At 35.1% G+C, this 15,208-nt stretch overlaps 1 protein-coding gene across 2 annotated transcripts in view; it reads right to left on the bottom strand.

Annotated features, from left to right (window-relative positions):
* Positions 1–15,208, bottom strand: part of LOC149793187 (uncharacterized) — a 116,592-nt gene that overhangs the window by 58,055 nt on the left and 43,329 nt on the right. For both annotated transcript variants that reach the window (XM_089967141.1, XM_089967142.1), the window contains exons 7-9: positions 14,187–14,267; positions 5,129–5,200; positions 3,377–3,457 (exon numbers count right to left, since the gene is read on the bottom strand). In XM_089967141.1, coding sequence (XP_089823267.1) covers positions 3,377–3,457; positions 5,129–5,200; positions 14,187–14,267 — 234 coding nt within the window. The remainder of the gene's footprint in view (positions 1–3,376; positions 3,458–5,128; positions 5,201–14,186; positions 14,268–15,208) is intronic.

The following is a 15,208-nucleotide window of genomic DNA, read 5'->3' on the forward strand; positions in this document are numbered from 1 at the left end:
TCCATTGTGAACTATAGGTGCAAATAAGTCAATGACTGGGTGAAGGGTGCTGCACTTGTAGCTGATGAAACCTTGGACAAAGGAGGTATGCTGAAAGTAATACCATGTCCTTCAGAAATCACTTGTCAGGTCCAAAAGTGATCATGGAAACTCTTTTCCCATTCAGCAGCATAGGATTGCAACCTTCCCTTACAAGAACCTGTGATAAGGACAGCATGAACATGGTGTCATTTTGGAGATAAGAAGGTTCTCATGAAGAGAAACTGGCAAAAATGATCACCATCTCTATCTGCCCCATGTCCCAATTTGTTCAGCAGAACTATCATTTTCAACAGTTGTAAATTTGGTAGGACTGCTTCCCAGTGGCCTGTGTTCTAGGGCTGTCCCTGTGATCTTTTCTTGATTATCCTGCAAATCCCTCCACTGTAGTCAAGACTGTGAGGGAGAGAAATTAGCTTCCTAGCCAACTTGTGGATTTTGTCAACCTGATCATTAAAGCAGAGATTAGTTGATAAAAGTTGCCAAGTGCAACTGGACCTTATCATGGTCTTTAAGAAAGGTGGAGTTACAGAACACTGCATCTCATTCCACTAGCTGTGAGTTCAAAGTTGCTGTTACTGCATTGGTCAGAATATGTTGGACACCCTGTTTTATGTAAGGGACATTCTATAATCTGACTCCCATGCATGTCCTATGGGATTCAGGATAAGAGAAAGTAAATTTGGTTCAACCTAGTGAAAGATTGCCACAGATACTAGATCCCAAGGCTATGACCTTGTGTACCATCTGCTTTGTGTTCTTAATAGACTTCCTATCAATAATGCTTAATAGGGGTTTCTTTTTTCAGCCCCAAAGCTGTGATATGTAAACTACTGTGTATCCAAACAGAAAACTCATGTGTGGGACTTACAGAACTGACCACTTTAGTAGTAGGAAAGGAAATTGCAAGAAAATGTTTCTGTTGTTGATAGGGCCTTGTTATTGATGATGTAAGCTGCTAAAAATGTCAGTAAACTCTGCCAGACTGTGTAACAGAACTCTAATACCAGTAGGCAAAACTTCATCAATCCACACCTATAAGGTTGAGTCTTCATGCATCATAGTAAGATCTGATAATGATAAGGGGATTTAAGAGCAAGTTTTTGTCATCTTTGGATAAAGTTAAAGCCAGCATCTCTGATGCTTCTGGCACCAAACTGGGTATCATACACAGGATTTGAAAAGAAGCACTAAGCAGGTTACACATATCCATAAGTGTGCCCTTATACCCTGTGTTTGTGAAACTGGGGTTTGGATGCTGGGACACCGAGTTGGGCATCATATGTAGGATGTACCTAGAAGCACTATGCAGATCAAACTGATCCATTAGAGTGCCTTTATGTAATGGGCTCATGAAACTGGGTTTTGGAATACTGAGTCACTACACTGGTCATTAAATGCAGAATGTGCCTAGTTGCACTACGCGAGTCATGAAACTGGAAAAAGCTTGTTCTTCTGTATAGCATTGCATTGAGTTGAGACCAAAATTGCTTACACTTATACTCGTTCCATTCGTACGCGCGCGTTTCACTCGTCCTCACTACCTCCGTTGCCTAGCACCAGCCCAGCTTTCGTTTTTGCAATCAGAGATATATGGCATAGTCCAGTTATGACCAACAGTGCCATCTTGGTTGGCACGACAATGTCCAGTTAGTAAGGCTGGGATGAGGTACAGGATATTGATTCATGTATTTGGTCCATAAAACTGATATGTGAGATGGTTAACTGAGATTGTTCATTGCTCTCAATCTTTGTCCCCAGTAATTAATATGGTATTAAACCCTTGCATGCAAACTGATGATGTCTTAATTCTTCAAGGTGGGCTTCTGGGCCTTCTTCTTTACTACCCCCAATACTTCCACCCATTGGCTTTTCTCCATAACATGCAAGTCTAACATATATTCGTTCATTGACAGACAGAGTAAGCTACGCATATAGAGTGGTTGTCAGTCTGGTCTTGCCCATGGACAAAATCTAAAAAACAAAATAGCAGATAATCCATACAGGTGTAGCGTGAAACACATTGTGCTTCATGAAGTTCAGAGTGTACATGCAGAGCTACACACTATGCCAATTATCTGTAAAAGGATGTACCTGGCCTGTACAGATAGAGCATTAGAACATCTCTATTAATACTTGACAAGTGGATGCTAAAATGTCAATTTTGTTAAAAGCTACATGAAGAAAGCCTAGTTTACTGCCTCTACAAGTAAAATAACTGAAGCATCACTTACAGTAACTATGAAGTGGATGAAATGATTAAACATTGCATAGAAAACCTACCTGTAAGTTAGACCTGCCAATCCTGTCTCAGTAAGGCAGTTTATATTTTTTCTCTAAGTTTGACAAGTTTTCAGTAAGGTGAAACAAAATATCAAAAACTGATATTGTAAAGCTGTAGAACATTTTTGAAAATTCGGCATTCGAAAAATGCAGTGAAGGTAAACTTTATGTTCCTCTGAAAAGTTTGTACAGTACCGTTGCAAAAACTTCAGTTCCAAATGCTATGCAGCTAGTTCAATGGCTTTTTGCTATCTCTCAACTTGACTTAATTCTTGGAATTTTTTTTTCATTTCCCATGACAACCATGATCATACCATAATCATATCTCCCACCACAAGACAAACTCAAACTGGCATGTGATGTCCAATAAAAGCAATTGTGTGCCTTCCAACTTTTATTCACAAGAACCTGAATAATCCTTTTTATTCTTACATGTTGATTCTTAACACTTTTTAAGAGGCTTAGTTTTCCCTTCATCTTCAACATGCATTGCTTGCTGGATGCCATTTTAAAGAATCCTATAATCAACAGTTTGATCATGCATATACTTTGCATGAAAAATTATGTGCAGTTACTGTGAACCAGGAACAGGACAAATTTTGCAGGGGGTTCTTTTTGGGGCCACTGTGCATCTACCAATTGTTGAAATACTGGAGAATGGAGATCCCCAGGGCTGGCAGGTGAGACACATCTGCTGCCATCACCCTGGTGACATCTCTGGGGACAGAGGCTTGGTTGAACAGCTGAACTCAAAATTGGAAAACCTCCTGGTCCAAGCAAAACCAGAGGTATTTCCTTTATAAATACAAAACTGTCCAGTTGCCAGACCTGATGTTCCTTACTGAGGAAGTAGTCTCCATCTTGAATTTTTCTTCTTCAAGACATTTATTTATGCTGGAAAGATAAAGGGCAATCATAAACTTTCCATCATTTCTGGAGACCAGGAAAATCAAGGTGTAGAAAGCCTGAGACTGGTCATTTGCCACCCTGGTGAAAAATGTATTTACATAAGAGTTAAACAAAACTGAATAATAAAGCAGTAATTAAACATTACCAAAATATTTTTTGAAATACTCTGGATGACTGTCAAGCCATTTTGGGATCTCTTCCCCTATCTGCTTCTCTGTTAATTTTCCTGCAAAATAAAAGCCAAATAATTGCAACTGCATTAGTGTTAAATGCTGAGATGATTTCAAGCCATAACTATGTGATCAGACCAATCTGCATTTATTTCTGTATAAAATGTATGGAGAACTACTTTAAAACAACTTCCATAAATAGAGTGATGTGCAAAGAAACTAATCTAAACATTAAAACAGAGGGGATAAACAATGCATGCCCTAACAATGAAATACAAATGGTGGCAGGTTTATATCATATTCTGAAAATTTTATAACCTGATTTTGGCAAATAACATTAAAAAAATTCTGAAAATATATAATTCTTCTTTTTTTTCTAGATTTAATAAAAATCTGAAGAGAAATAATGATGCATGTACACTAGATCTTGGTCTTTCACTAAGGCTTGTTACAAACAAAATTAAAACAGAGGAATGGATATTGGGATTTGGAAGCGGGTGGGGTTCAGAGACTAACATTATAACAATTGGAGCTGTAGTTTTACAATGTAAAACACCATCCCTGAGAGATACAATTTGGAGGCAGGGGTGAAGGTTTGGTCGAAGATAGATACTGCATATCTCTCAACTGTAACTGTCAGTGTTGATTCTTACTTTGTTTGACTCTTAAACCCTTAATACTATAACCATTTACTGATAGTCTTAATTTCATTTTAAGTCGCCCCTGTAAGAAACCTATCACAGTACTGAACACAAAAATGGTTTTAAAGAAACAAAAATTGTTTGCTCACATGTCTGAATATAAATGAATCAGCCAAGTCAGATTGAACTCAGTGAAAGCATCATATCAAAAAGTCATTTGTATGTCCAACAAAACAAATGCAAAGTCATCCATTCCTTTGAATAGTGAGTCTCTACTCAGAATATGTGCCAATTTAGATAAAATATTAAGATCATGATGTCGAATGTTCAAATCCTTTTACTGTCTAAAACTGGTAAGATTGCTTGATAGATGCTGATGTAGCTATTATGTTAATGACAGAGAATCCCCTGTTCTAAAAATAGCAATATAGCAGAAGCCCTCAACAAGCAGTCATATGCTCAAATAAGGCTCTAAAGCTGACATGAAATATCTTTAAAGAAGCAAAATGAAAATGAAAGAATCAATGAAATTTGTAAGAATTCCAAATTATAACAGATTAATGTTGTTACTTCTGAGTTTAACATGGCATTTGGCCATGATAAACTTTGAAAAAGCAACATTAAACTCTAAATTACCTGCAAGTTCTATATCTCATAAAGAACTACTCTTACTTGTATCAATGTACTTAATAACAAACAGTGTGAAGGAAAATTTGGAACTTCCAAAAGTGAAACTGTATATAAAATTGGGTCATATACTTTAATTACTAGAAAGTGGTGTATGAATGCATGTCAACAAGCCCTCTCTAAAACTTGGTCAGCAGGGAATTCACATATTAATGCTGAAGGACTAACTTGTCCTTAGAAGGGGGGAGAGGAATCAGTCAAATTATAAACGAAAGAAAGAAAGAAAGAAAACTTTTAAATAACATATACTAATAGCAAATTAGTAAAGCCAAATCATTTTAAATATTATTCCATTAACTCTGAAGAAAAATGAAGGACTTTTTGGATGGTAAAACATGGATAGAAAATAATACAGGAAAAAAGAAACTAAGTATAGTAAAGCAAATAATACAAATTTACCGCTAGGTTCCTTCAAAACCTCTTGTGGATGATTACATAGCATCTGCAGTATCTGCTCTGGCATCACCTTTCCTGTAAAACAAGATGTCATTAAATGAAAGCTTGGATCTTTTAAAGATGATACTCAATATATCATCAATTATCAAGGTTTGTTTTGCATTAGTCAAATAACTTTTATTGGTTTAATTGCACAAATACATATTCTTTCTGAAGCTAATTGCATTTGTCAACCAAGTATTATATTATCATTTGAAAGGAAATCCATAAGGGCTGTTTCAGTAAAACAAATACCCCCCCGGGGGAAGGCACTTTCAAATTCTACCAATCCGCAACAGATGCAATTTAAAAAAATTATGATCCACCGTCAGATATGATTTAATCGAAAAACACTACCCCCTACAGAAGCATATTTTTTTAACATAATATCTGGCTATGGGTAGAAGCGATTTTAATATTGGGTTGGGGACAGAAGCAATTTAAATGACAGCTGGCTGGAGGTAATCTACTGAATTCTTATAGATCATATAATCTACAGCATATTTTTATTTGTATTCATTCATTATAATCTATCTTTTGTCCTTTTGTTTGTTTGTCTGTCAACTATGTCTGTCTAGGATACTGTGAAATCACAAGTTTTCATTGTGGCTTATTATTGGTATATGTCACTGATCAGTCCCTTAATACCTACGAATTTAATATCCATGAATACAGATATTATAATAGAGATTTCTATTCTAATACAGAAATCATGAATTTGTATCCTTACTAAACTGTGTGTTTACTAAAGTGATCACTATATTTTGCTATTTTTCTTTGTTCTCAGGCATGCTGCTTTTCATTAGAATAACAGTTGAATCTTGTATTGTTTGAATGTGTGGTCAGATGCTATGATTCCTTGTTATTATTATTTTCAATAAATGTTTTGGTAAACTTATAATACATGATTTGTCAGAAGGAAAAAAACATTAATGCCTGTGGAAGTGATGTTACATTATTTCTGCCTACTTTTACACTACATCATCTCTTGTAAGAACATATATTTCAGTTACTGATGTCTTATTTTGATACTTGTTCCAAGACTAATATAAAGTTTAAAAAGACAAAAGAAATATAACAAGTCAAACATTTTTATATCATTAATTAGATTTTTAAAAATGGATGAAAGTCAAGGAATCATTTTTCCCAGAGTACTCATAAAATCAATGTCACTGCAGTTAACTGTATTGTCAACAGCATCATTATCATCACCAATGACCAAGCAGTAACATTCTACACTTTCAATCCAGTTGTCACAGGTTCTATCTCCCACTTCTAGTCTTTCATATGCGACTTGTACCTATGGCCTGTGGGGCTTTCATGTCAGATTGGTATAAGATGCTAGTATGTGACACAGATCTTAGGGGCTTCCATGGCTGAATGGTACAGTATGCTTGTCACGTGATTACTTGCCTCCAATGTGTAAATGAGAATGTTGTCAGTTACTTGTGGAAGGTCAGTGGTTCTACATAAGTGGTGTTCGGTGTCTCAAAAGTACTTGGATTTTCTTCAACATTAAAACTGGCTGCCATATACAGATTCTCTTCATCTGAAAATGGTGTAGAGGCCATAAAGACCTACCAAAACCCAGAGATCTCGTGTCTAAATGACTTTGGTTGTTGGAGATAAACATCAAATCAACAGAGGCTCCATATGCCCAAGTGCACTAAGGTGCTTGTTTTTACATCACTTGCACATCTCATAGTGCGAGTTTTTGTCACAGATCAACCAATTTGGGTTGGTGGTCTTTCGGGGTTCTTCCTCCACCTAATATATTGTTACCCCACCCCAAACAAACAAACCAAACCCAAACTAAATCAATCAACTAATCAACTGTGGCAACAACAGCAAAGGTACTAGTCCATCATTTTTGTTACAGCTGTACGAGTTTATAGATCTTGACTCTAGTAATTTTTGTCGACCTTTGAATATCGTCAATTATGCCTTTCTGACAGTTGCCAAAAAGTCATCATCAGTTTGTACAAATGGATTTTTCATGGTGAGCATATGAGATGGAAAAGTCTTAAGCAATCCTGCATCACATGCTGCTGAAAAGTTTACATTTTAGCTCACTTAAAGTTTCTCTAACAATGTCCATTTTTCCAACAAGAACTGTTATAACTTATTTAAGCTACATTCACCGATATCTGGAGATATGCATCTGTAATAAATATTTGTAACAAAGTACGAGAATACATCAATATTTTTCAATGATGCATTTGAACTGAGCAACAACCAGAATCAACAAACCAAGAAATAAAATTATTCACATCTCTCAGGCAGAAGTACAGTGTATACCAGTAATCATAATCTGCAAATTTTTTTTTCCCAACCATACTGATTCAGTGGACATAATCACCAGAATGGACAGGAACAGACCAGAACAGATATAACCAGAAGGTTAAAATCGATTTGATACATCTTTTCAGTTGGCTAAATTCACACTGGTTTAGTTAACTGTACACCCTTTGTCTTCTCTTTGATGTAATTTCTTACTGAAGCTGAGAAAATAGTTGCACACTAAAAAAAAAAAAGTCATACTTCTACTCATTATTGTATGTATTATACTTCTCCATTCCATCCTGTTCTTATTATCTTGTCCCCCCACATGCTGTTTGTCTTGTCTATGTATCTAAATTTGTCACTTACTTTTCCTACTTCTATACTAATTGTCTGTGAATATGTATATCAATGTGAAATGCAACAGGGAGACTAAATCCAAGATTGAAAACCTCTACATTTCTGGATGTATACTGCTTGGATTCCAAGTTTCTGCACAAAACTCAAGAATTCAGTACTCGCTGTACTAACTCAGTTCCCCCTGTAAACCCATGCAAACACCATGATATTAAAATTCAATTACTTAAAATTTTAAGTGCTCATGATCAAATTTATATCAGTATAGACACATCTATGACGACAGCTTTTGTGAAAAGAAAACCATAACAGCTGCACCGTTTTCTGGACCTACACAAATTTGAAATGTGTGCTTTCAATACTGCACCAAAGAGTCAGCTGCTGATTTCAGGAATGAGTCTTCCAAACTCAGGTCTGTAAAGGGACGGAAATTATTTTAATAAAACAATGTCCCTCACTTTTTTCAGTTACTAGTAGGGAAAGCTCTCAAAAGATTCCTTTTAAAAAAATCTTTCATTATCAACCAATCAGGGATGGTCAAACCCATATATACTCTGTTTTATCTTCACTGATTTATAGTATGGCTCTCGTTCTTTCATATCTGTAGTAATGTGAGTCATTCAACAACTCTCAATGGTTGTAAGCCTTTTTCGACCATGCTGATGGGAAAACACTGTAAGATAATGTTCAAGTAACAGAAATAACATGGGATAACCAGAGACCAATAAAATCTAATAAAATAGCCAAGTTATCTCCCCTGCAGGGATGCTGCCAGGATTTCAGGATTTACTCCAAGTTTTGTGTGTGTGTGTGATCTCCAATGAGGAAGTGGTGGGAGGAATAGCCATTGTTAAATATCTCTCATACACTTAAATATCTGTCATACTTTCTTACTGTTCCACTCTGTTATGGCTCTACTGAAATCAAAAATCTCACAGAGATGTCATCTCTAGTTGTATATCAATTATTACTGTGATGTCATTGGGCATGGTCACATGCTTGTGGTGGGGTCTTGGTTAGGATGATAGAAAGACCATAGGCTTACTCCATATCTGACAGCTAATTACAATGTTGTCAAAAGTATTAAAATTTTTCTAACAATTCAGTTGGACATGGATTATATACTTAATTCATAGTCAATGAACAGGTTATAAAACTGATGTGTTTATTTTGGAGCTATGTTCCTCCATCACATTCAAGATTTGAATATACCAAAGGTGAAATTAGTACAGTTGCATCCTAAAATTACTATCATGGTTACTTCAAATGTTATTTAATGTGAGACTTTAATGCCCATTTCTTCTCAAACAACTCAATTTGGTGCAGATTACATTGTTTTTTAATGATATTGTGAGAATTCTTGATGTGTAAAAATTGGACATGAAACGAACAAAATCAGATCAGAAAATTAATACCACTTGGAAAATACTGATAGGAATATACAGAAATAATGATATTATTATTTAAATGGAATATGTGGTGACAATACGAGTGCTGGTTCTACAACTTTGCAAAACACATCTTGTACAACTATTCTGTTGTTTCTAACAACACTGTAATATGGCAATAATTTCTGTCCACTTTTTACTTTAGTCCTCTGCTAATTACTAGTTTCAGATTTTACAACACTAAGCACATTTTACTTTTTGACAATAACCCATCATTATAAATATTTAGATTGCAAGAAAATAGAAGTTACAATTTTATTAAAAGCACTGGTACCAGTATGACTAAAGGAGATGGTAAAAAAAAAGAATCAGGATGAACAGATTAGTAGTGTAGTAAAGAATCTATATATCAGAATCATATCAAGTATTTTTTCATCAATTTCATCATCAGTTAATGATACTGCTTAAAAATGTATTGAACTAGATAATAGACTTTTTTAGTTATCCATTTTGCAATACAAATACCAAATGATGGCTTGGAACTAAATGCCAAAAGGGCTGCAGAAAATACCACCATGATCAAAATATACATTGGAAGAACCGAACACAAACAGAACAAATTTTATCCATCTTGCTTTGAGTTTACAAAGATCAGTCAGTCTCTTATGTTTAATGTAATTTATAATTTTTGCACATAGAGAGCATGTACTTCATTTGTTCAAACATCTGCATGATATAAAAGTTTGTCTCTTTATTCTTTTGTTGCCACAGTGGTTCTGCCAACTAGAGATCTACACACACTTAATTATGTTGTATGGGGATTCTCTGATGTTCCCTATGAGCATTAATCTGTTAATTGTTTCTGAATTTAATATGATCCTCCTCCTCTGTGTACGAATATTATTTTGTGCTGTGAACTCCTTTCATTGCCTGCTGTCTGAAATGCATATGCATAACTAGCTTGAACAAGTTACTGTTCTTTATGGTTGTGCAATTTTCAACATCTCACATGTATGGCCCCATGGGTATTCTCTCTTGGATATCTCTGTTCCAAAAAGAACAGTTTTGAACCAGAATAAAAATATGAGTCCCAGCAGGAAAAGTTGCAGTCCCCTCTCAGAAAACTATGCAAATTTTAAGAACTACTGGTTGCCATAGAGTTTAATTTCTACATTCTTTATAACACAATTATAGCTCTTTCTTGTTCATATGAGTGAGTCTAAATTTTTTCGATCCAAGGAAGGTCTTATTCAAAGTACTAAGCTTGGCATCACACACTTTCTTACATTTGGCTACTGTCCCTTCCAAACTATCAGTTCTAGCAACTTTAGCACTCTCCTGAATCTCATTATAATCTTCGTCAGTTTGCCGTTGAACCCCAAAATACTCATTCAAGCCTAAGTCTCAACATGTCATGATTCCGAGGTCACGTGGACTGCTTATTCCGTTATACTCGAAAATGAACACAATAATGAAAGCTAAAGTTGTTTTTTTGATGTACTGTTATAAATGACCACATGTACATCTCTGGGTATTTCTGCCTCTGAATTCAAGCACTGTAAATATCAGTATATTTTTCCACCCAGTTGCCAGTCAAAGCCTTTGATCTTGCAACTTAGCTATTGCAGCATGTTCTTTTGATGTACTCTTATAATGGTGACGACGGGGGGGGGGCTTTCAACCACTAAATTCTGTAATTGTAAATATCAGCACAGCTAACTGATCAACACATTTTCCCACTATGCAGGTGACTGAAGCAGGACTGGCAAGTCTTTGAATTTTACCGCCCACCTAAATAAAAAAAAATTGGCATCCAAATAGGCGTGATTATAAGCATTTCCGAGACCTCTGTCAGTTTTCACGAATGTGAACTCTGCCAAAGATTCACTTCCTTGAATCAGTGTTTTGCTGCCTCTTATGCCAGCTTTTTCTCTTCCATAATGCTGTATTAGGGTTTTAAGTCCAACATTCCCATAGTCTGCTTGTTTAGACATGGGTATATTTAATAAATATAACCGGCATATTGTCCATCCAACACGTACATCGTACTCGCACTCAACATCAATTTTGGGATCAAAATCACACAATGGTATTTCCAGTAACATTTTCCCAATGTCCAACAGACCAATATACATGAAATTTATTGTCATCATAGCTATCACCAGCCAGTATTTGCAGACTTAAAATGTCGTCTGCAGACAAACCGTGTTGTCATTCAACCACTTTGGTTTCCTGTGTGGCCCTTATTGGAAACACGCATTTGTAAAACTTCCACGATGAAAGTAAGGCTAAAACTCCATAAAATGCTTGTTCCAGGGCCAGTGAACCAAACAAATTTAGTTTAACAGCCATTCATGTCGAACCAAAGTATCCAGATATCTGGATGTCGCATCAAGCGCTGTGAGATAGCTGCGGCAGCACGAATTATGTCTCGTAATGCACTTTTAAAGTTAAAAGTTTAATAAAAATTGCATACTGCGTAAAGCACATTTTTTATATCAGCGACGTTGATGTAATTTGCTGAATGCGTATCACTGCTTTAAAAGTATGTGAATTCGTACAAATTACGTGCACTCGTGTGTACTGGCATCATTTTCTAACCCAATGTTTTACTCACGTTAGACCGCTAGGAGGGGGTTAGATGCGATTTAAATATATAAAATCGGGGGTTTTTTCTTTCTTTCTGATAACCCCACAAGCGATTTCTCATTTTGTTAACACAATCCACAACAGAAGTGATTTTCCTAACCAACCTTCCACTGCCAGAATCAAAATAGTTCGAAACACAACTGGCTACAGAAGTTTTTTTGAAGTGCCATCTCTGGGGGGGGGATATATGTTTTACTGGAACAGCCCAGAGTCGTAATATGGTTAGAAATAGCCCTATCAAATGCATACAATTTTGCACATCAAGGTAAAATAACAAGTTCTACATAACCAAGAACTTTCAATAATGAACAGTAACATTAGTTCTAACTTAATGTTCAACAAAAGTCTGACAAGAGAAATGTGATTCTTTGGCCAGGCACACTGATTCCATCACTATCCTGTATCTCCACTGTTTCAGTAACAAAATTCCACCAGATAGTTGAAGTCACTAATTTATGGACTAACATCATGTTTCTGGCTTTGATATTCCAAAATCATGGAAGGTAAGATAATTCATTTCCTAAACTATTAAGGAAAAATTTCAGCATGACACACACATGGTCCAACATGAAAATGAATATTGCACAATAATAGCTAACATGTGAACATCTTTCCACTTAATGATGATGTCCCTGGGCTTGTAGAACTGTTGATGTTTTTAGATGAACTCATCGACTAATTCATTAATACTCATGACAACAGCGTGACATTACGAGGACCAGAGCAAGGTTTTATACTCACATTTAGCATAAAACACAGAGTACACATTTATAAGAGATGCAGATGGTGATCTAAACAATGGTGGGTGGGTGGCATATGTTCAGGAATGGAAGAAGTAGTACACATGTGGTAGAAGGCACCAGGGACATTCACAACCAAAGCACATTTTCAAATGGCAGTCTGCATTACGATTTTGGCTGTAATGTGTGTGAGAATGTGTGTGAGAAATCACTTTTTCCAGACACACAACAGATTTTGGCAGGCAATTTTAAAAGCAAGAAATAGGGATTTCTTTTCAATAGAAATAACAATTTTTGCAAATCCTTTGAAGAAATGTGTTGTACATTTTGGAATACACATTTTAAAATGGCAGACTGCATGACGATTTTGACTAATTTTACACTGAATAGTTAATGAAGGTGTAAATATTGTAGACTACTTGGTTACTTCCTCTGGAGTTTAGAGTTCATAACATAAATTTACATGCTGAGGAATAAGATGAAAATGTATATTTTCTGTCAAAATGTACATTAAAGTTTTCTTTGTAATAATTTAGAGGACAATACAAACAATGACTATATCGAGGGTACTTTTTCTGAACAGTTAACATAAATTTTAAAGCTGTGTTTAAGGAACTGTCTTTGTTAAATTTTAGTGAGAGGTTCCTACAGGTGTATACATGTGCATTCGATTGACTGTGTACATTGTTACATGTTCAAAGAAGCAAATATCCAACAGAATGATACAATATGCTTAAATCATTAAAATATAGTATAGGCCTCGATCACTAAATAAAGTATCTTGGATCGTAAATATTATTACTCATTCAACCCCATTCATTTCAAGTTTTTGCATCCTGTATCGTAGATCCAAAATAACTGAACCATCAGTTTCATAAAAACTTGTGTCCTCTGCATGCACATTTTACCTAAATGTTTTAAAAAACAAACTGTTCTTTGCAAGAAAACCTAATCATATCATCATTATAAAAAAGTCAAGAAGATTACACTAAACAAAAATCAATCAATAGTACTTCCTTGATAAATCCTGGGCAAAAGACTAGTAAAGTATTAACAAAACTATCAAGAGTAGGGAGTGTGCTTATTGTCAGATAAAAGAGATCCTATGTATTAAACACAACCGATCATCCTGTCATGACTTATCATTGGATAAATATGGTAATTTGGTCCAAATGGTTTAATATATTAAAACTAAATTAACTTAATAAACCTGTATTGAGTAAAACGGCATTAATTTACCTTAAATGCTATCATTTTAGGACTAATGATTTTATACCCAATAATGAACTTTCTCATCCTCAATGACCTGGACTCCCAGGTCTCTTCGCAGAACAGCCAGTTTCTTAAGATTAAGACTTTTTCTGCATGACTCACAGTGTCAAAGGCCTACAGGGACCTGTTATTTACCTTTACATAATATTTCATCCCTGGGGCAACAAAAATCCAAATCGTGATTTTCAGTAATAAATAATATATCAAAACATACATGCAAATAAAATGCTATGACATAAAGAGAAGCAAACAGAGGGACATATGGGTGGTGAAAAATGTATATATATATATAAGAGTTAAACAAAACTGAATAATAAAACAGTAATTAAACATTACCAAAATATTTTTTGAAATACTCTGGATGATTGTACAGCCATTTTAGGATCTCTTCCCCTATCTGCTCCTCTGCTGATTTTCCTGCAAAATAAAAGCCAAATAACTGCAACTATATTAGTTGTTAAATGCAGAGATGATTTCAAACCATAACCATGTGATCAGACCAAGCTGCATTTATTTCTGTATAAAATGTATGGAGAACTACTTTAAAACAACTTCCATAAATAGAGTCATGTGCAAAGAAACTAATCTAAACATTAAAACAGAGGGCATACACACTGCATGCCCTAACAACGAAATAGAAATGTTGGCAGGTTTATATCATATTCTAAAAATTTAATAACCTGATTTTGACTTAATCAAATAACATAATATTTTTCTGAAAATAAATAATTCTTTTTTTTTCTTCTAGATTTAATATAAAACTGAAGAGAAATAATGAAGCATGTATGCTAGATCTTGGTCTTTCACTGTGGCTTGTTACAAATGAAATTAAAACAACAGATAAATGGCTACATGTGATTGGGAAATGGGTGGGGTTCAAACATTAACATTATAACAGTTGGAGTCATAGTCCCAGACCTGCCAAGTCTGAACCCTGACAAGTCCATCTCAGTAAGGCAGTTGATTTTTTTTCTGTAAGATTCACCAGTTTTCAGTAAGGTGTAACAAAATATCAATAACTGCTATTGTAAAGATGGAAAATGTAATTCAAAGTTTGACAAAGTGATGATAAACATTATGCTCAACTGGAAAGTTTTTAAAGTACGAGTTGACTTTATTTACCACTTTTACAGTTGCACAAACTTTGTTTCCAAACCCTATGCAACTAACTCACTGGCTTGTTGCTATCTCTCAACTTAACGTAATGCTTGGAAAAAAAATGTCCATTTCACATGACGATGGCAATTATATCTCCCGCCACGAGACATACTCAAATTGGCATGTGATGTCCAGTAAATGTAAGTGTGTTTTTTCCAGCTTTTATTGATAAGAATTTGAATACTGATTTTTATTCTTGT

The sequence above is a fragment of the Sinohyriopsis cumingii genome, chromosome 8 (genome assembly GCF_028554795.1).
Source record: "Sinohyriopsis cumingii isolate HCF-2022 chromosome 8, ASM2855479v2, whole genome shotgun sequence".
NCBI classification, from domain to species: Eukaryota; Metazoa; Mollusca; class Bivalvia; order Unionida; family Unionidae; genus Sinohyriopsis; species Sinohyriopsis cumingii.